This window comes from Protopterus annectens, chromosome 5.part0 (assembly GCF_019279795.1).
Source record: "Protopterus annectens isolate FY-2018-M chromosome 5.part0, PAN1.0, whole genome shotgun sequence".
NCBI lineage: Eukaryota > Metazoa > Chordata > Ceratodontiformes > Protopteridae > Protopterus > Protopterus annectens.
Genome location: NC_056735.1, coordinates 1,135,539,062 through 1,135,564,828, shown reverse-complemented (window position 1 = coordinate 1,135,564,828; position 25,767 = coordinate 1,135,539,062). Strand labels below are relative to the sequence as shown.

Below are 25,767 nucleotides of genomic sequence, written 5' to 3'. Positions count from 1 at the left end.
TAAGAAACAAACCTACAAGTAGTTAGTTTCAGGGGGAGAGTAGATGGCTTGAGGCCTAGGAGGATAGTAATTTCACTGAGGAGGTTGAGGGGGAGCTATGGGTTAGTCTGGATTAGAACATTGGCAAAGCCAGTGGGATTTGAAGTGGTGGGAGAGGCCATTTCTGAAACTATTTAGGGAGGTTGATTCGGTGAGACTAGGTGGAAGAGAGTTCCATATTTTACCCACTGTGTTTGAAAACAGAGAGTTATATTAAATATTAAAAACAAAAAATCCAGTAATGCATTATATAAGCATTGTATGGCACATAAATCAGCCAAGTTTACATTTTTGATTATTGATTTAGTTAAGGGGAATAAATTAAACAAAACAGGTTGGCACTCCATTGTAGATTCTAAAGAGAAAAAATGGATTGTTAAGCTAGGTGGACTATTCCCACCTGGACTGAATGAGCAATTTTAAACAACCAATGGGGGTTTGTGTTTAACTGACATGCAAATATATAAAACAGTACTGATTAGATTTTATTTTCACACTGATGAAGGCCGTCTCTTATCAGCCGAAACCGGTCTGGGTATTTGTTTTTGATGGTGCACTAAATATTAAATCAGTTCAATTTCACAGTTTGCTGGTTCACTGTTTTCCTGCTTGGACACAGCCAAACCTAGGATGAAAAACAAAGTTGTTCAGACTTGCAAATGGCCTTAGCCTTACCCAAATAATACCCAAGCTGTCTATGCAAATCCAAGGTGTAAAGAACCTTCGCACTAGCAGATTGCAGAGAAGAAAAAGGTGGGCAAATTAACAGGCTGATTAAGAAACAATTCATTAACCACCTTGGCCATAAAAGGATTAATACAGAGACCCTATCCCTATTAAACACCAAAAAAGGAGGAAAAATCATAAGGGCTTGAAGCTCAGACACTCTTAGCTAAAGTAAAGGCCAAGAGAAGAACAGTCTGTTCAGAGGGGAAGCAAAAAGGTGTACCTGAAAAGTACCCCACTGGCGGAAAATGCCCAAAAACATCTCTATGAAGCATCCAATTGTGTACCTGTGTTATGGATCTGCTCACAGTCTGCCACAATGTTATGTTCTGAAGGAATATAAACAGCCTGAAGAGTCACCTGATATTAGGAAGCCAGATCCTAAATGTGAAGAGCTAGTCTGCACAGAAGGTAGAACCGTGTCCCCCACTTGCTTGTTGATGTACCACATCACTGTAGTATTGTCCGTAAAAATTTTATGAGGCCCTGAAAGAAAGGCCTGAAGAGTGAGGAGGAAAGCTCATCTCCTTGATGCTGAATATGGTCTGCCTTCTAATGAAGACCTGAACCTTGATAGGGCACCCTACCCCTTCATCTGAGGAATCCAAAAACAGCTTCCCCAGAGGGAACTGGGGGCTGAAAAGGAAGCCCTGAGAAGAGATACAGCTGATGAATACACTACCAAAACTCTAGTTTTGAGGGATGGAAGAGGGACTAGAAAGTCCAAACAATGCCAGTACTGGAGCCACTGACTTTAAAAACCACTGTAGCTTCCTCATATGGAATCTGGCTAGAGGTAGCATAGGAAAGACTGAAGCCATGAATCCCAGAGCCCCTATAAATTCTCTGGCTGTAACTGAGACCTGAGAAAGAAGGGATTGAAAAAATGAAATTTGATTAAGAGCCTTGGGCGGTGACAGTGAAGCCAGCATAGGAATGGCCTGGAGCCTACAAACGAGAAAAACATGATCCTGAGAAGGAATGAGGAATAACTTCTTGAAATTTATTGTAAACCCTAGACTTTGCAAGAGGCAAATAGCATAGTGAAGGTGCTGAAGAAAGGCTTCTGGGGAGGAAGCCTGAATGAGCAGGTCATCCAGGTTAAGGAAAGATCCTGCAAAAGGTCACAGGAGTGAGGCAATTGGTAAAAACTCTTGAAGCAGTATAGAGACTAAAGGGCAAAGCACAGAATTGATAATGCAGGGAACAACGAGAGAAATGTAAATATTTCCTGAAATGTGGATGAATAGGGATGTCAAGATAAACACCCTTGAGATCGAGAGAGACCAGGAAAGCCTGAGGAGGAAGGAGTATAAAGGGACAGCATCCAAAAGGAAGGGATCTTCAGAAAGGTGTTGAGCTGAGAAGGGTTCAGAATGGCCTCCAGGTGCCTTCTTTCCAGGGAGCCAAAAACATTTTAGAATAAAGCCCCCTCCCCTCTGGGTGCCTTGATACAAAAGGCCCTGAAGAACATCCAGAAAAAAGGCAGCTGTTCCTGAAGAGGTTGGAGAATTCCCAGACGAGGAGGAAGGGATTTTCACACCACAAAGTATCCTTGACGGACGATGGACACTACACAAGAATGCTGAGTAATTTTTAACCAACTGGGAACAGACAAGGAAAGACGAAGAGATAAAAGGACCTGACTTAGGATATAGGGAAGATGACAGACAAAATGGATTGTCTTGAAAAGTAAGTTTCTGCATTGTGGGAGTCTGAATAGACTTAGCAAGAGGAACCAGTCTAGACCCTTCTTACCTTTGGGAAGAATACGACACTGTACGAAAAAAAAGAATTAGAGGGCTAATTCTTCCCAAATTTAGAAATAGGAGAAAAAAAGTTATGTCTTACTATAAACCTTCAGTGTGTGTTGTTGATCTTCTCTAATCCTTGACTGAGGGCTCGGTTCTATCATCAGAACAGACTCGGCAGTTTACTTCAGCTTGCGCCTTCCAAACTCTCCAGCTAGGCTCTATCCAGAATGCTCCTCTCTAAATTACCTCAGATCAAGTTTGCTTAAGATAGTTGTAGACAGATAGTAAATAAGAGGAGACCACATCTGTGTGTCCGTTATGAAGCCAGTCTTTGGAGTATTTGATCCACCAAGAGTTTCAGGCCGAGGAAGGTGGGGGGAGGATTAGTGAAGATAGACAACACTGCTGAACAGATGTCATCCAAAGAAGCTCTGACATGAAAAACTGCAGAGGTTGCCACAGATCTAGTCACCTTTTACTGGGCATGGAAGGTGAAGCCCCTTTGAATGACAGATAAACGTGACGCAATCTCTGAGCCATTTAGCCAGGGTAACCTTGGAAACTGGGTTACCCAAGGAAAGTGAAGGAAAGCCAATACATTGGTCTGATTTCCTGAAATCCTTTGTTCTGTGAATATAAAAACATAAGTGTCTATGAATGTCTAATACATAGGTTCATAGGTAGGTACTAGGCTACTGGCCCTAGGGCCTGTACAAGCCTAGCCAAAAAGATACCCTGGCTTTCGCCACCCAAGAAAATTATTTTCTTGTGCCCCTGTCAAGCAGAACCACAGAAGTGATCCCCGGGGTGAATTTCCTATTACCCATCCAATCATCAAGATTTTTCTTGAAGAGTGCTAATGAGGAGCTCTGTTTGACATAGATAGTTAGTCTGTTCCAGAGTATGGGAAGTCTCTGGGACAGGAATCTATCCCTCCAGCATGTTCTGTTTATTGCGGTGATAAGTTTAGGTCCCTAAAGCGTGTAGCTCAGAGGGATTGGGATTTCTTTAAGGGGAGCATGTCCAACAGCTCTGGGTTTGACATAGCTCTGTATGTTAGGCAGAGATTGCCTCTGAGTAGGCAATATGCGATGGAGTAAAGGTGGAGTTTTTTGAGACGGTCTGCGTAAGGCATCTGTTTGAGGCCAGTAATCCTCTTTGTGAGGTATTTTTGCGGCCTTTCCAGTCGTCGTAGATGTGTTGTGAGGTACATACCAAAAGGGGAGTTGTACTCTATAATGGGTCTAATGAGAGATGAGTAGAGGGGAATAATGACCTCTTTTTTTCTGGATGAGAAACCTTTTGTGATGGTGTGCCACGTAGAAGGCTTTCCTGACCACTGTGGCAATGTGATTATCAAAGGAGAGACTACTGTCCACCTGTGTCCCAAGGTCTCATCGCACTTTCGGTGTTGAGTAGACTACCGCCTACGTGGTAGTTCATGGGTACAGAGTTTTTACCAAAGGGGATATCAATGCACTTTTTGGCATTGAGCTTGAGACCATGTCTTTGACACCAGGCATCTGTCTCAGTGAGGCCCTTTTGTAGGATGTCCACATTGTTAGGAGTTTCGATTATGGCTCCTAGTTTGCAGTCATCTGCGAATTTAGTTAGCCAAAGACCTTCTGTGTTAGCCTGTACTTCAGAGAAGTAGATACCAATCAGGAGAGGACCCAGGACTGAACCCTGTGGTATTCCACTTGTCACTGGTCTGAAGTCTGATTTGGAGTCTGCTACTTTCACAGTGTGGGTTCTGTCAGTAAGCCAGATGTCAACCCATCTTGTGACATAGCGATTTACACCTAGTTTAAGTGAGTTTATCTATAATTCCAGAGTGGGGGATGGTGGTGAATGCCTTGGCGAGATCTAGATAGGCTGTGTGAACCACCATACCCCTCATCTATGGCTTTGGTGACTACTTCAAAGAAGTCTATCAAGTTTAGGAGACATGATCTGCCTTTTACAAACCCAAACTGTGTGGGGTCCAGAGTTTGGAGATCTCCAATGTCTTTGTTTATGAGTTCCATGATGATACGTTCCATAGCATTGCAGACTAGGCTCGTCAGGCTAATGGGGCGGTAGTTCCCGGGCTCTGTTGTGCCCCCCCCCCTTTGTGGAGTGGGATAACTGTCGCGGTGCGCCATTCAATGGCCACAAAGTCTGAGGTGAGGCTATGATTGAACATGGTACTTGGGTGGGGTGCCAGTTCATTTTGTAGTTCATGTAGAAGGCAGCCTGGGATGTTGTCAGATCCCATGGATGCTGTATTCTTGGCTTTGGAGAGTGAGGTTTTTACCTGTGCAGCCGTGATTACAAGAACTTTGCATTCTTCTGGCATAAAGATGGGCCCTTTAGGGGGTGAGAGGGGGGTAAAGTTAGCACTGAACCTATCTGCCAGGATGTTGGCAATATCAGTTGGTTCTGTATATTTAGTGTCATTATGCTGTAACTCAGAGCAGATCTGAGTGTTGCCATTGAGATTCTTGACATAGCTATAGAATGCTTTGTGGTTGTCTTTAGAATCAGTGGCAATTTTGTTTTCATAACTAGCTTTGGAGGATTTTATGAGGGATTTCAGCTTCTTAATGAGGCTGACCAGGGAGTTCCTCCAATCATAGGATTTTACTCTCTTCTGCAACAGTTTTTCTTCTGTTGTAGAGTTTGTTTATGGCAGACCACCACCAGATTGGCTTCCTTTTTTGGAGGATAGCATCTTGGTTCTGTTAGGGATAGCATGATCCATGCACTCGTGTAAGCAAATGTAGACAATATTCTCTCTTACTGGGGAAATTAGGGAAAAAGACCAGTAACTGCAATGCTTGAGATTGGATTCTGAAACTACCTTTGGCAAGGAAGGAAGGATTAGTCGGGAGGGATACCCTGCCTTTGTGAATTATGTAGGGAGGTTTGCAGGACAAGGCTTGAATTTCAAATATTCTTTTTGCAGAAGTGATAGCTACTAAAAATAGTTTTCCATCTCAGAAACTTTAGGTCACATGTAGCAGACAGTTCAAAAAGGAAAACAGAAAGACTGTGGAACTCTGGGTAAATCCCATGGAGCAATGGGCTCTTTAAAGGGGGGGCAGGGCCTTAACATCAGAATCCCTTTTAAAAAGGATTTACAAAGCTTATGTGACATACGTGAAGAACCATCGAAACCAGTAAGTAAAAGGGATATCGCGGCTAGATGGACCCTAATTGTAGAGGCTGACAAGCCAGTTTGATAAAAATCAGCTAAAAAATCCAATACTTTATGCACAGGGATTGTATAAGGGTCCAGAGCATTAAGGGCCCATCGATCAAATTTCTCCCATTTACTCTGGTAAAGTTTCCTAGCAGGAGGTTTGTGAGGGGCCACAATAATTTGGCAGATGGGAGAGGAAAGGGATGAATGCCTAGCAATCATGGGAATTGGAGAAGCCATGCAGTGAGCTTGAGATGTTGGCGATTCGGATGAACCATTCTTTCTGGAATAGAGATAATAGATCTGGAGCTGGGTCCAGAACCCAAGGATTCTGAAGTAGGTGAGGCCAAATGAAGGGAAATTAAACTTGTCAAGGCCAAAACAGGGCAATGAGGATTATTGTGTTCTTCAACCTCTTGGCTTTCTTTAGAAACTAAGATATCATGGGGATTGGGGGAAAGGCTTACAGGAGACCGGGGAGCCAATCATGGAGAAGAGCGCCTCTCTGCGACTCCCCTGGGGGGGAGGGGTCAGGGCAAACTACTGCACTTGTTGTTCAGGGGGGACGCAAACAGATTGCAGCTAGTTTGGCCCCAGTGACAGATCTTTTCCATCACCACAGGATTGACAGACACTCAAGGCATTAGAATAGCTCTGCTTAACTTGTCCGCTATCACGCTGGAGCTCACCAGAATATGTGTTGCCATTAGAAAGCAGTTGGAAGAAATTGCATATTGCCAAACTCTGAGGGCTTCTCGACAAAGTGGGTAAGATTTGGTTCGTTCTCGTTTGTTGATGTACCAGACTACACATATTGCCTGTTCAGTGCTAGTGTTCCTAGAGGAAGGGCATCTTGAAATGCTTGCAATGCTAAGAGCACCACCCTTAACCCTTAGTGATGTGCAAAATTGGCCTCCAGTGGGGACCAAGTGCTTTGGACTGTCCTTCCCAGATAATGCCCCTCCTACACCCTAACCGGGAAGAATCAGTGGTCACTATGGCTTGGGACTGTGGAAGGATGACAGGACAGCCTGAAAGAATCTCGTTGAAGTGGAGCTACCACGGCAGGTCTTGTATGCAGTGATTGGTGATTAAGATGTGATGCGACAATGGCCGATTTATTAAAGACCATTGGGAGGCCAGAAGCCACTGAAGAATTCACATGTGATATCTGGCTATGGGAACTAGAGTAACTGAGGCTGCCATTGAGCCTAGCACCTGCAGGATTAGGATGGCTGAAACACTTCTGTTCTGAATAATATGGTTGACTTGTGATCTGATCTTTTAGAGCCTTCTTACTGTGAGGGAAGCCAGACCTGTAACTGTATTTAACAGAGCTCCAATAAATTCCAGCTGTTGTGTAGGTTGTAGATTTGACTATTCATAATTTATGGAAATCCCTAAAGAACTGCAAAGATGCAGTGTGTAATCTTCTTGCCCGTTCTAGTTGACATCTGGTGGTAGCAGTAAAGAGCCAGTCGTCGAGATCAGGAAAAACTCAAAAGCCCTGCTGCCTGAGATGAGCTGCTACCACTGCCATGCATTTGGTAAAACACCCTGGGGGCTGTGGTGAGACCAAAGGGCAGTGCTCTGGACTGGAAATGACTGGCTCCCAGCCAACAGCACAGGAATTTTCTGGATCATTTGTCCAATTCTAAATGGTAATACGCATCCTGAAGGTCTATAGAGAATATTCAATCGTCTTTTTCCAAGAAAGCAAGTATCGACTATACAGAGACCATCCGGAATTTAGTTTGGCGAACTGCCTTGTTGAATTGACTGAGATTCAAAATGAGTCTCCAGTCCTTTGTCTTTCTGGACACTAAAAAGAATCTCGAGTAAAATCTGGATTTTCTTTGGTCTGGTAGGACTTGCTGGACGACTGTTTTGGAGCAGTTTTTGAATTTCTACGACTGCTGCTTCACTGCGACTGGGTGGAACATCCAGGAACCTTTTTTGCGTCTGTGTTTGAGGAAAGGGGAATAATATCATCTGGCAATATCATCCCGCACCCATCTGCCCATGTTATCTGTTGCTTGGCAGACTGGTGCAGGGACAATAGTCCCCTGACTGCCTCCAGAGAAAGACAATGGGGCCTCCATTCTGGAGCACGGGCAGAAGATACCAGAGAAAGCATCTCTGGACCCTGGCTCTGCCTCTAGGACAGCGTCTTCCATTGTTACTTGCCCCTCTGCTCTGGGGAAGTCTTTGCCACATGAAACCTGAAAAGGCCCTTAGGACTTTTTTAACCATAGCCTCCCACTTCTCTGGTACCTAAAGTAGGACCATTAAGGAGTGAATAGCATACACCTATGGCAGAAAGTCTTCCCATCTTTCTCACACCTGGCCAATGATCTTTTACTTTCAGTCCAAATAGTGACTATCCGTAATTAATGAAGATTTAAATGGCTCCGCAAAGTCATATAAGCGCATGCAGGCATGTCTCCTAATGGCTACACCTGAACATGTTGCTCTTGTAGTCCCTTCGGGCTGCATGGGCAATTAGCCTCATGGACGAGTTTGAAATTGATTTAAGGGTGGCGAGCTGAGAGGTAACTGTCTCGAACCCCTTCAGCTACTGCTCATGTAAGAGTATCAAAGCTCTTTGATCAGATCTTCTGTAGCCTAGTAAAGTGCTCCATGTAATTCAAAGACCTAAGAGCGAAGGTCGAAGCATAAACGCCCTTCCTGAATCTATTCATAGTCTTAGACTCCTTGTTAGGAGGATGGATAGTAGGACTTTCTTCAGCAAATTCCTTCTTTGTGGCTGCCGCTATCACCATGGCATCTACAGGGATGCCCTTAGCCCAATGCTGCTCTTTGGGGGCAGAAAGGATCTGGTCAGGTCTCTTGGGGATCGGTTTGATGGAGTCCGGGATCTTCCATGCTCATTGCACAATCATTTAATGAGCTCATCAGCGGGTGGAGAGATCCAAGAGGTAGAGGGTTGGGCACGAAAAGCCTCCAGGTATACTTATTCCTCCAAGGAAGGCTGGAGGAAAGACCAGCCACACCTCTGTTTAAGGATTTCCAGGATGCCTTGGAATAAATCATCAGGGAGTGACCTGGGGAAAAACAGTCCACTTCATCAAAATCGGTATCCTCAGTAAAATACTCCTCCAGGGAGTCTAAGTGCTTCCTCTTGCACTTTTTCTTCACAGGTACTTCCTCTGCAGTGTTCCAGGGAAGTATCTGAAGAGGAAACGACTAAGGTGGGTCTTTCCTGAGGCTTTTGTGTCCCCTATCCTGAGGATGAGGCTGATGTTAGCTGTAATCAAGGGGCTAGAGATGCGTGGTCCAACAGGGATGGTAAGGACTGGGACTCCGCAATGGACAAGGCCTTCTCCATGATCCAGAAGGCCAGCTCCCCAGTAGAGGGATGTGAGCCCGGAACCGAAATAGACTCCTTCAGAACCATAGTCCCATCCTGCATTGAGAACATGGCCCCCAAAGCAGAAGCCTGGATCAGTCCAATGAGAGCCGAAGCACCAAGGGGCAAGGAAGGCTCAGAAGAAGTGTCAAACCCCACCCCTCAGAAATCGCAACGAAGTCTCGGCACTAGGAGACCTCCCGTTCCAAAAAAAAAAAAAAAACCCGGAGGAGCTCAATGCAATTCTTGGTTCAAGAAAAGAGACTTTACCGGAACCGAGACAGTCGGGGGCCAGGGGCTCTGATGACTCAACTGGAGTTGGAAGTGGAAGATGAGACTGTGTTGAAATAGGACAAGTGCCGGTGCCAACTTGGCTGGGAACTGAAGACAATGATAATCCCCTCACCCATCAACAGTTGGTCCACCAGCCTCATGATGGCCGATTCTGAGAGACTATTGAACGGATGAAGTACAGGGGAGACCTCGGGTGGTCTCGACTCCACAAAAGGGCTAGGTGATTGGTCCTTAAAAGGATCGATTGAGGGAGAGTACTTAGATCTTGGGATGGATACAGTTTTTGTCTGCTCCAGTACTGATAAAACCTCTGGTGCCAAAGTAGTAGTCTTCTCAGAAATAATCGTGGTAGGTGCAGAGTCAAGTCTTGCCTATCAGTGCTGAGGTAACTGTCAACACCATAGGCAGTTTTGTAATCTTTTTGGGCGGTTCAGAGTAAATACTCAGAACAGAGTGAGACAGTTTCTTTTGTTTTGTAGAGGAAGAGGAGGAGGAAGAACTGGCTTCTGTATTGGAACCAGAAATGGCCTCTTCAAAATCACCTTTTAATAAAACTTTTAAAATCAAATTGTTTCTCCACTCAGTTAATGTCCTGGTGGAGAAACTGACACAAGGAACAATTTTCTTGCAGATGAACTGTCCCTAAACAGTAGACACACAAAATATGCCCATCAGAATTAGGCATCTTCCTGTCACACTTCTGACCTCTTAAATCCAGAAGTGCCATTTGAAGGTTTTGCTGGCCAAGAAGATTCATCAGCCATGATGCAGAAATAAAATGGTTGACATAGACCCTCACAAACACACAAAGGCACAGAAGAGAGGACAGCAAGATTTTTTTTTTTTTTTTTTTAATAGAAAAAAGTACCAACAATGGAAATCGAGAACAACTAAAATGTAAAGGAAAACGTACCAGGTAGAGGAAAAGGGGAGAATTACACACATGCAAAGAAGAAAGTGAGAGGAGCAGGTAGACAGGAATAGAGTTTAAGAACAGAAATAAATACTGGACAGTGTGATTTAAGAAATTTAGAAGGAAAAACTTCCTTGAAAAGAACTGCCAGTGGTCGTGAGAGGTCAGATGCGTCTGACACACGAAGCACCAAATGAGATCTGAGGTAATTTAGAGAGGAGCATTGTGGGTAGAGCCTAGCTAGAAAGCTTGGAAGGCGTGAGCTGAAGTACATGGCCGAGTTAGCTCCAAGGCTCAGAACAAAGCCCAGAGTCAAGGATTATGTGAAGACTGACATCAAATGTTGTTTCTTTCGGCTTTTCCCGGTTAGGGGTCGCCACAGCGGAACTCCGGTCCACTAATGATTGGCAGTGGATTTTTACGTGCCGAGTTGCCAGCCCTGACGCACTTCAACGAAGGTATGCCCATTCATGCAGGTCTCCACACAGAAGACGCTCTAGCTGAGAATCAAACAGGACAGCGTCTTACTGTGAGGCAACAATGCTACCACAGCACCACCACCGCAGTATGAAGACTGACATCAGATACAGTGCTTAAATTCCTGCAAGGTCATGCCCATGTCCTGAAGGACCTAAAAAGCTCAGCAGCAGCAGAACCAGAGAGGTTTTATTATCAAGGACAGCATCCAACAATTCAGCCTTAATAATATCAGATAAAGGTGGGAGGTGAAGCCAAGAGTAGCACTTCAACACAGAACCAAAAGCAGCAGCTCTAGAAGCATCAGCTACATCACAACTACATTTAATAGAATGGCAAGCCACCTGGGAGAGGAGCCCAATAGAGAGAGCCAAAGCCTTCCTTTCAGAATTAGGACAGTCAGAGACAACCTCAGAGGCCTTAAACAAAATAGCTAAGACATATCTTGTCAAATGGGTCTGATAATAGCCGGAAAGGCCAAGGTAGCAGCAGCAATATATACCTTCTTGCCTAGCCATTCCATAGCTCCACTGTCCTTATCAGAAGGAAGCAGTTTAGTCGAAGGCAAAAGCTTAGAAGCTTTGTCTGAAGAGACAGACACAACAAAGGGGTCAGCAGAGGGGCATTTGAAATGGAACTTATAGTCATCAGACACATTATATGCTTAAGGGGCTGGAGGATGGGAATCAGTAGCATGAGAAGATGCTGAACAAAAAAAAAGTGTCTATGTCCAAGACAGCAGCCAGTACCAGAGCAACAACAGAGGGCTTAGGGGACTTCTGGAGGAGCTCATAATACCTTTTCTGGATGTCAGAAACCAGAGTACAATCCCATTTAAAGAATTCCATCATACAAGAGATAGTATGCCCCCCAAAAGAGAGTTCCTTAAAAAGAGAATCCAAGCTAATGGAATCTTCCTCCTCAGAAGCAAACAATCCAATGGAGACAGAATCAGAGGAGTATGCCAAAGATTCATACCCGAATCTGAGTCCTCATTCGAGGAATCTTGCTCCCTAAGCCATTAGAGTGGAGAAGACCACCAAGGGGGAGCAGGGACAGACACTCCCAGGGGAAGCTTCAAGGCTATAAAATGCATTTTCGGTTTCTTCTTTGAAGGGATGTCAGCACTAAAGACCTTAGGAGGTTTGGACACTTGCTGAAAATGTATTGGGAATCTCCTCCCAAACAAGAATCTGCAGAACACCCCTTGGTCCCTCAAATGATCAGCTGAGGTTCCCCCTTAACATCCATAACGGACGTCTGCAGAACCTCTGAGGACATGCGAGAGTCAGATCCATGCCAGCCTCCAATGTGGTTGCAGCAGAGGAATCTGACAGAACAGCTTGACGATCCTCCGGGCTTTCACCAGCCTCAAGAGAGATTTGTCTAGGGGAAGTGGTACAGTAGCAGAATTTGACCTAACGTTTTTGGTGGTCTTAGCAGATGGCTGACCTTCAGGATGGAAGACTTCCGCCATAGCACCCTGCACCAACTTAAGACACTGGTTCTCCAAGAAGATAAGTAGAAGAGATGATTATATAGGGTCATAGAGATAAATGCTTGACAAAAGCGAGACACTGCTCATGACAGTCCTTATGGGGACTCTGTCTCTCTCACTGACATTCTTTCTGGATGACATGCACACTGGCAATTTGTGCCTGCACTACTTGCATTTGTGGAAACCTTATTTGGTTCTTTTTTCAGTTTCTAACCCACAATAAAGGAAAGTAGTGTAAAATCTTACCATAACCATAGATGTCCTTCTCTTCCATTTTGCAGTATTCTACATGTGGGTTTACCCTTCTTCCTTTCCAGTTGGTCCGGCCAGGATTCCAAAGTTTTTCAGTCCCTCTAGGTGCGTTGGACGTCTGATGTGGCAGCAGGAATGTGGGCCATAAAAGTGATGCCTGCACACACCAGTACTCAGAACATAGAAAGCTCCAATCGGAGCCAGTCCTCTAAGGCCACACCCTGTCCAGTGTCACCCAGGAGAGCAAGGCAAGTGCAACCTGACAAGAGAGAAAGGAGTACTGCAACATAGAAGAGAACAAAATCTATGGTTATGGTAAGATATTACAAAACTTTTTTATGTCCTTCTATTCCAATATTGCAGTAATCTACATGTGGGTGAGTGCCAAAGCTCACTGAGGATTGGGTGGTGGCCTGGAAGAGGTTTCCAGGAACCAGTGTAGGATAGCCCTGGCAAACCCAGCCCTGGCTCTGTACATGTGGGTCCAGCTTGTAGTGCTTGATGAAGGTGTGCACAGAGGACCAGGCAGCTGCTTCAAGTATGATGTTGGTGTCTAGCCCCTTAAAGAAGGCTCCAGAAGAGGTCATTGCTCTGGTAGAGTGTGCTTTGACATTGCCCTGCAAGGTTTTCCCATGGTATAGAGGTAGCAGAATGAAATGGCCCTAGAGATCCAGGCCAAAATGGTTTGTTTGGTCACTCCTTTCCCCACCTCTGGGGTGGAAGGAGACGAACAGTTGGTCTGATTTCCTAAAGGACTTTATGTAGATAAAACCCAAGTTGTCTGTGGACATCTAAGGAATGAAGTACCCTCTCACTATCTCCCTGTGGATTGGGGAAAAAGGTGGGCAGGTGAATGGCCTGGTTCAAGGATAGGTCACTCACTACTTTGGGCGTAAAAGATGGGTTAGTCCTGACAGTAGCCCTGTCAAGGTGGAAGCCTAAGAAAGGTGGTGTAGCCATGAGGGCTTGTAGCTCCAAGATCCTTCTGGCTGAAGTCAGCTATCAGTAAGACAGCTTTCCATGTGCATAATTTTAGGGAGGTTTTGCCTGCTGGCTCAAAGGGGCTAAGGTGAGTTTTTCTAATAGACAGTTAAGCTCCCAGGGAGGAGGGAACGGTTTCTTGGGGGGTCTCAAATGTAGTACCCCTTTGAGGAAAAGTTTAGCAGGACGTCTGGACGCAAGGGGTGGATTCCAGAGGTAGACAACCAAAAATAGCAGACAAGTGTGCTTTTAAAGATGAGCACGCAGTCCCCGTCTGCAACAGTTCACACAGGTAAGACAGGACAAGAGGGATGTCGCTTTCCAGCGGCTCCAACTGTCTTTTGTGACACCAAATAGAAAACTTTTTTCCATTTTGAGATACAAGATTTTCTTGTGTTAGTTTTCCTGGCCTCCTGCATGGCACTGAGCACGTCCTCGTTGTACAGGTGTCTGAAGGGGCTCAGAATCCAATCACAGGGTAAGGTGCAGGGATTGCCACTGTGGGTGTATCCGAGTTCCCTTATACTGTGTGAGCAGGTCCACTGAGGGGGGTAAATTGTGGTGACTGCCCTTGGACAAATGAAGGAAAAGGGGGAACCAGTGCTGTCTTGGCCAGTAGGGAGCCACCAGCAAGATTTTTGGTGTGTTCTACTGAATCTTCAGCAGCACCGTTTGAATCAAGGGGAAAGGGGGAGGCATAAAAAAATTTCCCCTTCCAGGACATTGAGAAAGCATCTGTTGCCAGTGCCTTGGGGTCAGGTGTCTTGGTGCAGCAAGTTGCCTATTTATGGAGGAGGCAAATGGGTCTATTTGAGGTATACCTCACCTGTTTACCAGATCCAGAAAAACATCTCTGTGAAGCATTCGTTCATGGTTGTTTGAGATTATCCTGCTTAGATAATCTGCCTGGGAGTTGTGCAGGGAGGGTATGTAGGCTGCTTGTAGGGTAAATTCCCTGTGAGGTGGCCAGTTCCCACACCTGCAGAGCTAGTCTGCACAGGAGGTAGGGACTTCATCCCTCCCTGTTTTTGTTGAGATACCACAGGGCTGTGATGCTGTCCGTGAATATATTGAGAGGGCCCTGCTCTAGGAAGGGTAGGAAGGCTTGAAGAGTGAGGATGATTGCTCTCATCTCTCTGACGTTTATGTACTCTAGTTTGTGTGCATCTGTCCACAAACCTTGCACTTGTCTGGGTCCTAGAGTTCCTCCCCATCCCAGATCTGAAGAATCTGTATGCATGGTCTGGGCAGGTGAGGGGGTTTGTAGAGGGAGGACTGGGTTCTTGGCCACCTGAGCCAACCACCAGCGCATTTCCTGTTTCAAGCAGGGAAGAAGGGGAACCCTGAATTCCAGGGGATGACAGTGCTGAGTCCATACCGACCAAAGATACCACTGCAGTTTCCTCATATACAGTCTTGCTAAGGGCAACATGGGTATGGTGGCTGCCATGCAACTCAGAAGTCTCAGGAACTGCCCTGCTCTCAGATCTGAAACTTGAAGGGCACCCAGCACGTGGTGTGTCAGGGACACATCCTTGCTTGGTGGCAGGAAGGCCTTCATCAGGTCTGTTCAGATTCTGCAACCCGAAAACAATGCCCTGTGCGTGCTCCAGGTGAGACTTTGGGTAGTTTATTAGAAATCTGAGAGACTATAAGAGGCGCAGAAGGAAATGAATGTGAAGGGTCTTCTGATTGTCTGCCTGAATTAGCAGGTCATCTAGGTAAGGAATTATTTGGATGCCCTTTGCCCTGCAGTGAGCTATGACTGGAGCCAGACATTTTGCGAATACCCTGGGTGCAGTGGAAAGCCCAAAGGGCACGGCACAATTGAAAATGGGATGAGCCTGCCAAAAATCAGTTATTTCCTGAAAGTGGGCATTATTGGTATGTGAAGATAGGCATCCTTTATGTCCAGGGTTGCCATGAAGCCTTGAGGTAAGGAGGAAAGAGGGTGGGGAGAATGAGCATGCTGAAGGTAAGAACTTTTAAGAAAGGGCTGAGACGTGAGAGGTCCTGTATAGGCCTCCATGGTCCGTCCTTTCAGGAGACAAGAAAGTTTCTGGAATATAATACTTTCTTTTTGTTTCTAAAGGCACTTGATCTACAATGCCTTGTTATCAGCAAGGTTTGCAGTACCGGTCGCAGGAGGGGTAACTGACTGGTGGGTGTCTGTGAAGTGCCCAGCCTTGCTGGAGGGATGATCCAGGCCATGAAATAACCATTCTGGATGATGGACAGAATCCATTTGTCTGAGGTAATGAGTAATCACACAAGAAGACTGAGAGAGATGGGCAGACAGGGGAAGTGATGTAGGAGGAGAGGGATAAGAGGTTGTCAGTTAGTCAGACACTACCTGCCCTAGCTGGAAAGGGAGGCCTCTGGCTGGAGAAAGGAGAAGCTCTAGGCAGAGGGGGCTGTTTGCTAAGGGTCTCCTGGACCTGGAGGAAGCCATAGGCCTAGAAGGTTTTCTAATGCACTGAGTCTTGGCCAGGTAGTTCCTATGGAACTTGGGGATGGGTGAGATTAGCAGGTATTTAAGGTTCAGCAGTTCTTTGCCTTTTTGTTGCAAGGACTTGAAGAGGTCAGTCACTTTTCCACCAAACAGGGTGCAGTGATTCAAAAGGGCATCAATAAGTTTAGCCCTGAAGTCATCAGGTAGGGGACTGAAGGCATAGCCAAGAGAATCTTCTTAATGTAGAAGCTGATGCAGCTGACCTACCCTGAGGCTGCATCATAACTGCATCTTATGGAGCGTCTATTCACCTGAGAGTTGAGAGCTATAAGAGAGGACAGGTAAGCTTTGGCTGCACAGTCTAGGATGTCAGCTAATTCCTTAGTGGCTTTGTCCAGCACGAAGTAGTACTTGATCATGTGAGTTTGGTAGTTAGTGGTCCTCAATGACAAGGTGGCGGAAGTGCAATTTTCTTCCCCAAATGTTCCACAGTCTTGCTGTCCTTGTCAGCCGGAAGAAAGGGCCTCTAAACTGCTTCTACTATGACCAATCAGTAGAAATGGAGATAGTGGCTGGGTCAGCAGGGGGGCACAAGCAGAAATTTCTCTGTCTCAGGAACCTTGTACAGTCTCTCCGCCTTGCATGGCGCTGGAGGTTGGGAGTCAGGATTGACAGAAGCAGAGGAAAAGGCATCCAAGAAGGCCGGCAGAATAGGAGGGACAGCAGAAGGACTAGGGGAGTCCATCAGTATGAGGTCATAAAACCTCTTCGGCACTTCAGTCACGTCTGAGGATTCCCACTTAAAATGGTCTTTCATTTTGCTGATAGCTTCCCCAAAGGTTAAATCCTCCACTGGGGAGTTAGGTTTAATGGAACCTTCTTCCAGAGATCCATATCCCAGGGGGAAGGAGAACTGTGAGGAGTAGTAGAGGGAGCCTTCTGATCATAGAGTTCCTCTTCTTGTAGTTCTTCTACCCTCCTTTCAGGAACTAGAGGTCTCGGGCCTAGGAGGGGAGGGGCAGTGCTAGGGCTTCCTATAGTAGTAAGCCGTAGGGCCATAAAGGCATTAAATAAACTCTGGCTGAAAGCTGGTCAATCGGGCATTCTTTCAGAAGCAGGAGATAAAAGTTCAGTTTTTTGTTTTTTCTTAAGAGACCTTGCAGCCGTCTGACTGGGCGAAGGCCTCGAGTCAGACATAGGGATGGCGGTGGAATCAGACTGGCCCACACAGAACACTGGTTCTCCCCCCGGAGTCTAAGGCAGACACCGGTAGAGCCTCTACAGATGTGTCGTCTGCTTGAGATTGTGCAGCTTCCACAGAGACAACCACTTTATCTAGACTGGCTGAAGCTGAATCTTTGGCCAGGTTGATGGCCACAGGCTGAGGAACGGGCAAGTAGAGGCACAGCAGAAATAGTAGGCCGCATGGTCTTGGGCCTCTTCTTAGGCAGTTCTGACTGCTTCCATCCCTAATGCTATTTGTTTTAACCGCTGTTTTTTTAAGTAGAGATTTAAATCATGCAATTGGTGACATAAGGTCTTGGGTACGAACACCTGACAAATCGTGCAGTTCTCGTGGTAGTGTTCCTTACCTAAACAAAAAAGGCACTAATCGTGGGTGTCTTTGTGGGGAATCTGCCAACCACACTTACACTTGCCCTTTCCAGATGACATGAACAGACTATATAAAACAGGAGGATGAAAGAATCCCCAATGGGGTACTTATCTCAATTTTCTTAATCAGATATCTGCGAGAAGCAAGAGCATCTGGCATACAACTGTCAGCTGAAAGGTTCTGGGGGCTGGTGCATGCAGACGTCACTTTTATGTCCCATGTTCCTGCTGCCACATCATACGATCGACGCACCTACAGGGACTGAAACACGTTGGAATCCTGGCCGGATGAACTGGAAAGGAAGAAGGGTAAAACCATATGTAGAATACTGCAACACTGGAATAGAAGGACATCTATAAATAAGAAGTGTGTGTGTGTGTGTGTGTGTGTGTGTGTGTGTGTGTGTGTGTGTGTGTGTGTGTGTGTGTGTGTGTGTGTGTGTGTGTATACACACAAATATACAGCTACAGATATCTAATCTCTATATATACCCATTATATATCTAAATATACCTATAAATATGCAGCCATAGAAATATAATCTCTCTCTCTCTCCATATATATATATATATATATATACATATATATATATATATATATATATATATATATATATATATATACATATATACACACACACCCATTATATATCTATATTTACCTACAAATATATATATATATATATATATATATATATATATATATATATATATATATATATACACATACACACATACATGTGTTATTTGTATATATGGGTCCTAGTTACATCACCAAAATTTCACTCCACCAAATTTCAAGTAAATGAGACCAAATGTCTAAAAGACCAGTACATCAAAACATCACTATCCTGAAACACACAACACCAAAACAAGAACAAGGCAACACAGCCTCAAATATTTGTGAAGGGGGGGGGGCAAGCTCCCCCTGCTAAATATATACACCAACTCTGAGATCGCACTACAATGATAGAAAGGGTATATTTCCTGATCATCACTGTACTGCGCTCTCCATTTAGAACTACAGATGCTGTAGAAATGTCAAAACAGTACGGTGTGGCATAAGGTACACAAATACTACATACCGGAAATAAGAGCATAGTCTTTCCTCTTTCAGTGAAATGAACTTCGGAATAGTGATGTTTCGTTGCACTAGTCTTTTGGAAATTTGGTCTTGTTTGAATTTCGGCAATATATCTAGCACCCATATATATATATATATATATATATATATATATATATATATATATATATATATATATATACATATATATATATATATATGTATATATATATATATTATATACACAATATACACACGCGCGTACACACAAATATATAAATGTGCGAGCATAAGTAATTAAAAGGAAAGGACCTAGATCCAAAATGTTATCAGGCAAGGAGGGGAACGAGATAAGAATAAAGTTATTTGAGGGGGAGTAAAAAGGGTGAAGACAGCTAACCAAGTATAGTAGAAGTTAGAGAAATACATTATCTGCAAGTACAAAAGTAACCAGAAATATGCAAAAAATTGTTCCATGCACTTGAACTCTAAAGGAGACGTCACTGTCTTGCAGGTGGCAATAAGATCTGAAGAACTTACAGTAGGAGGGATTAAGGGTAGCGAGGAGAGTAACCTTCTGTACAGCTCACTGAAATCACTGGAGTGCACCAAAGACATTAGCCCTGCAGTTCTAGTGTCCAGATAGGAACAACAAAATAAGTAGTGAGTATTCTTTAACAGAGAAGGGATTTCCAAGAATTGTGGTCCTAAGCTGAAAAAGCTGTGGTCTTGAGCAGCAGGATGGCATTGAAATTCTGCCTTGTAAGTGCTACTTACATTTCTAGTCTATCTGGTTACAATATTCCCATAGAAAGTCATCTGCTTTGATCAGTTACATGTCAAGTGGCAAACCTGTGCTACAAAAGCACACAACTCCTGCAGTATTCCTTCCCAAAGTTAAACTATCAAGTCTAAGAGGGGAAAAATATTCTTCAGCATGCATTTCCTACCTGTTAGAGGGGCTCTGTGAAAGCCTTCAGATGTCTGGAAGTTTTCTGCAAGGGAATCTCCAACATAGCTATCAGAATGCCATCGATTCTGATGTGGAGATGTGGTGGCACCGGAGCCATTAAGCTTCAGCTCTTGCACTTCATTCTATTGATGGATAAAACAGTTTTGCATTACTGCTGTACTTTTAATCAAAATAGTACATGTATTGCTGAATTTGAAAACCTCAGTTTTAAGCAGAATTACAGTAACTGACAAAACTAGAACAAAGAATAAAGGCATTATTTCCCAAAAAAATACCATTCTATTGCAATTTTCCCACATATGTGAGCAGGTGCTGAAGTACACTCTAACCTAAACGTAGAAAGAATCATCTGGTGAAAAAAATGTCAAGAAGCTTAAAAAAAATTCAACAACAAAGTGCTTACTTAAACCATCTCTAACCAGCAACACCAAACTGCACGCATTTACATACAAAGTCAAGTAGAGTTGTGTACCTACCATAAATCTAGATGTTCCGAGTGTATTCACTGTTGCAGTCATTACTCTTGGGTTATCCTGCTGGCAGGCTACCCACAGTCGGCCAGAATTCCAAAGTCTAGGTCCGGCACCAGTTGCTGTCGCCTCTTCCCCGACGTCAGTGCGCCAGGGGTATAAAAGATGCAGCTGACTCCATTTTCTTCAGTTTTTCTTGCCCCAGATGTCAGGTGCCCCCAAAATGGTAGGCTGAAAAAAATATGCTAATAATTATGCATGCACAAAAATAACATTTTCTTCATCTACAAGCAAATATACCACATAGGTTGTATAGGACAGAAGTCCCAGCAAAGAAAAGGGGGATGGTGGGTGGGTAACCTGGACTGCAACAGTGAATACACTCTAACATCTACATTTATGGTAGGTACACAACTGTACTATGTTCATCGTGTTTCACTGTTGCAGTCATTACTCTTTGGTTGAATCCCAAAGCTGAGGATGGGTGGCTGGGCTAAATAGGATTAGGAGAGGCTATGAGACCCTGCAGAACTGCAGTGGCAAAGCCTGCTCTGGATTTAGAGTAAAGAGATAAGTGGTAGTGCTTTGTGAAAGTGTGCACTGAACTCCAAGTTGCAGCCTCTAAGATGTCTTTGGTTGGTACTCCTCTACAGAAGGCTGCTGAAGTGGCTGCTGCTCTGGTAGAATGAGGCCTAATGCCCTTAGGCACTGATTTGCCATGTTGAAAATAGCAGAAACGGATGCAATGGCCTATCAATTTAGAAATAGTCTGTTTTGAGATAGCCTTTCCTTGTGATCCTGCAGCATATGACACAAAGTTGCTCAGTCTTTCTGAGAGCTTTAGTTCTGTCCAAGTAGAAGCGTAACTGCCTGTGCATGTCCAAAGAATGCAGAATTTTCTCACTCTTGTTCTGTGGGTTTGGATCAAAGGTAGGCAAGTGAATGGTTTGGTTGAGGGCCACACTGGACACCACCTTAGGCATAAATGTTGGGTTTGTCCTCAGAGAAACCCTGTCTGGGTGAAAAATGATAAAAAGTTCCACAGCCATGAGTACTTGTAACTCCGAGACTCGTCTTGCAGAGGTTATTGCTAGGAGCAGAGCTGTTTTCCAGGATAAGAATTTTATATCCGCTGTTGAGGCTGGCTCAAAAGGAGGCAGTGTGAATTTTTACAAAACATAATTGAGGTCCCATGCTGGAATTGGTGCTCTCCTTGGAGGCCTGATGTTTTTGGCCCCTCTGAGGTACTGCCTTATTAAAGGATGAGAAAAGATAGGTGGTTACATTTTGTAATGGGCTGAAATGGCAGAGGCATGAATCTTAATTGATGAGAAAGAAAGGCCTTTGTGTTCAGCATCTCAGTTAGGTATTGTAAAATCCGAGGGATATTTGGTACACACGTGTCAATGCCTTGTTCCTGGTTCCAAGCACAGAATCTCTTCCATTTTTCTGCATAAGATTTTCTGGTACTGGGCCTCCTGGCCTCCAAGATAACATCCATAACAGCTTTTGAAAGAGGAGTGTTCTGAATGGCTACATTATCTGCCATGCTGCCAGATTTAAGGTCCTGAGTTGGCTGTGCAGGACCGGATTGTTTTGTTGAGTCAGCAAGTGAGAGGTTTGAGGCAATATCCATGCTGGACCTTGAGACAAGCTCTTTAGGATTGGGTACCAGTGCTGGCATGACCAGTCTGGTGCAATCAGTATCATTTTTGGCTTCTCTTGTCTGACCTTTAGGAGTACCCTGGGAAGGTGAAGCAGTGGAGGAAAGGCATATACTGTTAGATGTTTCCAGCTGAAGGATAGGGTGTCCACTCTCCATGCTTGCTTGCGATAAATCCCTGTGCAAAATCTCTACAATTGGCAGTTGTGAGGGGAGGCAAATAGATCTATGTCTGGGCATTCCTGTTTCCTTGTTATCATGCTGAAAACTTGTGGATCCAGTTTCCATTAGTGGGGATCCATGAGGTTTCTGCTTAGTTCGTCTGCCAGAGTATTTGTTTTTCCTGACAGGAATTGTGCTTGCAGGTGAACTTGATAAGCCAATGCTGTGTCCCATAAGGTCATTGCTGGTCTGCAGAGGGGGTAGGAATGTGTACCGCCCTGCTTGTTTATGTACCACATGACCATAGTATTGTCTGTCTTTATCAGTAGCTGTCCTGGTTGAAGTAGATCCTTGAAAGCTGTCAGGGCATTTTGTACAGCTAGCATCTCTTTTTGATTGATGTGAAGATGCATCTGGCTTGCAGACCATGTGCCCTGAATACATTTTCCTGCCATATGGGCCCCCCCAGACATAATCTGATGCATCCATTGTCAGTCTCTCTCTCTGGCTGTGGGTAAACTGAATGGCAGACCCTTGTTGTGGTGACAAGCCTCTGCCCACCATCGAAACTCCTGTTGTAGGAAGGGAATGAGTGTAATTACTGTCTCCAGGCTGTGGCAATGCTGAGTCCAAACACTTTTTAGATACCATTGTAGTTTCCTCATATGCAGTCTGGCATATGGAATTAATATAATGCAAGATGCCATGAAACCCAAGGCCTGCAGGATTTTCCTTGCAGATAAGTGGGTTTTTGTTTCCAATTTTTTGAAGTAAGAAGTCAGTTGTTTTTGTTTGTCTGGCGTGAGATAAGCCATCTGGGCAGTTGTATTTAAGCTTGCACCCAGGAATATTATCTCTTGAGAGGGCACTAGCTTTGATTTCTTTTCGTTTACTGTGTACCCTAGGCCAATTAGTAGTCTTTTTACAAACGCCAGATGCTTTAGAAGAATGTCTTTGTTCTCTGCTTGAATAAGGCAGTCGTCCAAGTAAGGATATATTTGAATTCCTCTTTGTCGGCAGAATGCAATTACTGGTGCCAGGCATTTTGCGAAGACCCTGGGTGCAGTAGATAAGCCAAAGGGCGGTGCAGAGAATTGGTAGTGCATTGAGCCAGCTATGAATCTGAGGTATCTTCTGCAAGATTGTCTGATTGGGACATGCAGGTATGCCTCTTTTAGGTCCAAAGTTACGAGCCAAGCCTTTCTGCCCAGCATGGGCAGTAGCTGCTGTAGAGTCAACATCTTGAATTTTGGAACTTCCAGAACTGTATTTAGTATAGACAGGTCCAGTATCGGTCTCCAGAGTTTGTCCTTTCTGGGCACTAAGAAAAGTCTGGAGTAAAATCCTTGCCCCTGCTCTTGCTGTGGTACTTGTTGAATGGCCCTCATGTCCATGAGGGCTGTAATTTGCTTTTGTGCCTCTACCCATTGTTGTGTGGCAGGTCTGGCATACCTTTTGACCTTGGTAGGGTGTGAAAATGGAACCTGTAGCCGTGGGACACTATGTTCAAGACCCATTTGTCTTGGGTAACCATTTGCCAATTTGACGAAAAAAGTGCTAGTTTTCCCCCTAAGGGAGCTGCCAAAAGAAAAGTCCTTGGATCTGGCAGAGGAAAGTAATTGGGACTGTTTCCTGTAATGTTGTGATTTGTCGTCTCTGCTTTTGGAGGTAGGGGCACCCAATTGTTTAGGCCTGTATGAGCCTTGGGGCTCAGATCTGCCTCTGGGATGCCTGTATCTGCATCTTTGCGGTCTGTCTGACACTAGAAAGGACCAATTTTAGAAGGCCAGTTCCCGCTAAATCTGGGTGGCTGTACCTGTAAGAAATCCTTAACTGTCTGCATGGATTTTGCTTTATCCTCCATTTTTTTCAAGACCTCTTCTGCTTTAGTACCAAACAAAGTATCATGCTGTAAAGGAGCATCAAATAATTTTGCTTTAACATGATCAGTCAGATTCTGTTCCTTTAACCAAGCATGCCTTCTAATAACAGAACCTGTAAAAGCGGCCCTGCAAGTGGCCTCCAGTGAATCATAACCACATTGCAAAGTATGCTTTCCCACTTGTTCAGCTGCATGCAATAAATCCTGCATTTCCTTGTTCTCTGAACATTCAGTACTTGTCAACAATTTCTGCTTAAGCAATGACATTAAATATTGCTGATATTTAAACAAATGAAACTGACAATTTAAAGCCCTTACAGCCAAGGTAGCAGAAGTGTAAACTCCCCCCCCCATCTGTCCAGTGCCCTAAAATCCCTATCAGAGGGAACAGGGTTTTTTGCAGTGGAAGCTTTGAACCCTTTGGGACCCTGAGATATAGTTTCTGGGTCAGCAGCGGGGTTTTTATATAGGAATTTATGAGAATCCGGGACCCTGTAGTTAACAGGTGCAGGGGGTAGAGAGTCAGGGGACAGGCCGGACTCTGAAAATACATCATCTACAATGTCTAAAACAGGTGGAATAGCAAGGGGTCTGTGCTGGGGAAGTAGCAGAAAGTCTGAGCCTTTTCTTAAATTCAGAATAATCTTGGCTCCCCCAGTGGAAATGCTCCCTCATGGTATGCAGGGTTTCCCCAAAAGAATAATCCTCAGGAGGAGAGGCTGTAGGAATGGACTCTTCATCATCAGAGTCCCCATAGGGAAGCATGGAATAATCCTGTTCAGAAGAGGAATCAGAGGAAATAGAAACCTGATCAGAAGAATCATATTCTGTCTCTTGTCTAAGCCTCTTATCAGGAGGGGGATAGGAATCCCTGATCAAAGTAATTAGGTCTTCGGCCATTTTAAGCATCTGTTTTTTAGGCATGGAAGTCTAAGTAGGAGAATACTGTACTTGTTTCTTTGTCTTTAGAGCTGCTTTAGCCTTTGTCTTTGAAGCTGTAGATGGCTTAACGTATAGTTGTGTAGGTCTGAAGACACCCTCAGAAGCAGATGCCTGCTCAGCGGCTCCAGATCCATCTGAGGGAATGATTTCTGAGTGTCCACTACCTTGAGTTTCCAGAGGCCCAGTCGGCTCCACGTGGGAGCCAGAAGCGGCCTGTGGCTCTGAGGTAGCGGGCACCAGGGGCTGCGAAAGCACCTCACTGAGAACCTGCAAACTGGCGACTGGCCTAACGGAGGCCTCGTCGTCGGTTTTGGACCTCGGATGCCTATCCTTTTTCCTTGTCCTTGCATTTTTTGTAAACTCTGGTCGTCGGCTGTTCCAACGGCATTATATAATTAAATCTTCGGCCAAAGTAATGAAATGCAAAATCAAACTGATGCTTAACAGTGCGTTGGTTACATCTAGCACAAAACCGACAGCTAGCAACGTTGTGATCAGGGCCTAGGCCTAGGTCAAGGAATACAGTAAGAGTGAAAATCCTTATGAGGTATTTGCTTCCCACAAGTAATACAATTGTTAACTTTTTCTGACATCAGTCTGGAGCAAGAAAAAAGTTTCCCCAACGGAGTACTTAGCTTTAATGAAGACTTTGGTTCTGAAATTCGGATTTGAAAATCTCAGGAGTCGGCCGACCGGCACTTGCCAACTGCTTTTGCTTCAGGCACTGCACGGCAAGAAAGACTGAAGACAATGGCGTCGGCTGCATCTTTGATATCTCTGGCACACTGACGCCAGACCTAGACTTTGGAATTTTGGCCTACTGCGGGTAGCCTGCCAGCAGGATAACTCGAGAGTAATGACTGCAACAGCGAAACACGATGAACATCTGCACAGTAAACACCAGCATATTTAACTCATTGGATAAAGATGGCCAGGTAAACTTTTTTTTTTTTCTGGACAAATTCATCTATCACAAACTCCTCTCCTCACTCATCGGGTCTACTGGACCAGTCTCAGCCTCCCCTGAGGTCAACCAGACCCATGACTGGGGCCAGTGAG

At 44.7% G+C, this 25,767-nt stretch overlaps 1 protein-coding gene across 1 annotated transcript in view; it reads right to left on the bottom strand.

The window, feature by feature from the left end:
• The window catches only part of LOC122801555 (E3 SUMO-protein ligase RanBP2-like), a 2,328,503-nt gene that overhangs the window by 1,172,158 nt on the left and 1,130,578 nt on the right, over positions 1-25,767 (bottom strand). Inside the window, exon 12 of the mRNA XM_044070992.1 lies at positions 19,567-19,711. Coding sequence (XP_043926927.1) covers positions 19,567-19,711 — 145 coding nt within the window. The remainder of the gene's footprint in view (positions 1-19,566; positions 19,712-25,767) is intronic.